Source organism: Microtus oregoni, unplaced genomic scaffold (assembly GCF_018167655.1).
Source record: "Microtus oregoni isolate MIOR12 unplaced genomic scaffold, Mior012 000113F_000, whole genome shotgun sequence".
In the NCBI taxonomy this organism is placed as follows: domain Eukaryota; kingdom Metazoa; phylum Chordata; class Mammalia; order Rodentia; family Cricetidae; genus Microtus; species Microtus oregoni.
In genome coordinates, this window is record NW_024544739.1 from 376,358 (window position 1) to 378,132 (window position 1,775).

A 1,775-nucleotide genomic window follows, 5' to 3' on the forward strand; every position below is an offset into this window, starting at 1 on the left:
ATCGTAGGCATAGATATGGAAGTCATTATTAAACTTGATGAAATACACAGAAGGTTTGGTGGGAACTTGGCAAATAATTTTACCTATCTCTTGGGTTCCATCTTTTTTGTTGTACTGCACACCTTTGCCTGCCAAGGAATCCCTGCCTAATTCCAAAGTCACCTCTACTGGAGGACATTCAGGCATGATGTGGACGTTGCCTTCAATGGAGTCATCAAGATGGTGGTAAAGGTACAGGACTGGATCATTCTCCTTGACAATGTAGAAACAGGTCATCCTGGTCTGCACCTCATCTGGGACCATGACACTGCATGCCTCCTTTGAGCCTGGCATGATGTGGAGGTTGCCTTCAAGGTAGTCATCCAGGAGGTGGTAAATATACAAGACCGGATCTTTCTTGTAGGTAATATAGAACCAGGTCTTCATGATTGGCACCTCTTCTAGGACCATCCCATTCCAGTCTTCCTTAGAGCCATTTGTGCCCGTGAATGTATGTTTCACTGCTCTGCCAACTATGGTGTTTGACAGATGAATGTCTGTCACCTGAGGAAATGGCACATTATTAGGCAGGATCTTGAGGTTTAAAATCCTTTCATCGCTGTGAAGCTCCAAGCCATAGACACAATCAATCCCATCATATTTCAACAAATAGAGAGAGGGATATGTTGGCAGTTGATCTAGAATGATGGCTTTCCACTGGGTGACTGGTTCATTGGCTTCCTTCCAGCCATGAGAAATTTGGCGGCCAACAATATTCTCCAGGGCCTCAAAAGGCTTACTCAGTTTTTGCTTCTGGAGAGTTCGCCCATTCTTCTTCTGGAGAGATGGCATGCATCTTATACTAAGAGGCATCTTTATCATGGTGGTAGTTTTACTGAGATAGGCCACAACACTCCTGTTCCACTGTCTCTTGGCTCTCTTTCTGTGCTTGGGCTTCATAGCTGCCAATCTCTGCATTGGAAGAATTCTTCAGTTTCAATCAGACACAAAGTGGTTTCCTCCACCATAAGTGCCTGCAAGGTTAAGAAGGGGAGGTTGCGATGTCAAGATTCTTTTCTGGAAGATCTTTGGGGAATGTGATAAAGGCAGTGCTGAATAGATTTGGGCTGCCTAAATGTAATTTGGTCTTAAGAAATTCATAGGAAAATTATCAAACTATTGTCTACAGCTCAGTATATGTGTATCAGAGACATATTCCTGCTGCCCAAAGGCAATGGACCTCTACTGAGAAACCTAATTCCGGACTGACTGTGTCAATGAGAGGAGACTGGATGCCTATGCCCAAAGTGAGAAAGAAAAATCTGAACAGATGGCAAAGAATTCGAAGGACAGCCACTTCTCTCCTTCCCACTCAAGCTGTTGGTTAGGTGGTTGATCCAAAACCACCTGCCCAAGGTCATGGCACTCCAGTCCACTGGTTCTATGTATTGTGTCTCGTGATCCAGAGCCAAGTTTATTACATAAAGCTATTCCATGTCTTCACTAGAGAAGTGAGTTTTGTGAGACAAACTGCAAAAATAAAGACTCATTAATCTGGGCAACAGCACCATTTAGAAATAATTAATATCTTTTAAAACACATATGGACAAAGAGGATCTTCGCCCCTTTCGTGAACTGATGAATTGGACATTGATAGCAAAGATAAAGTGGGAAGAATACCTGGCATTCACTGTCCCCACAGCCATCAAATATAGAAGCTGTTAACAACATAAATTTTAGACTCACAGGAGATTTGAAGGGAACCTCTCTGGGATTACAGAGGTCCATGTTTCTTC

At 43.1% G+C, this 1,775-nt stretch overlaps 1 protein-coding gene across 1 annotated transcript; it reads right to left on the reverse strand.

Annotated features, from left to right (window-relative positions):
• On the reverse strand, window positions 1-759 carry LOC121443813 (spindlin-2-like; the record flags this gene model as incomplete). The annotated part of the gene is made up of 2 exons (XM_041645591.1): window positions 1-200; window positions 348-759. Coding segments are annotated over 2 exons (612 nt in total), but the record flags the coding sequence as incomplete, so codon positions are not given.
• Between the last annotated feature and the right edge of the window lie 1,016 nt (window positions 760-1,775).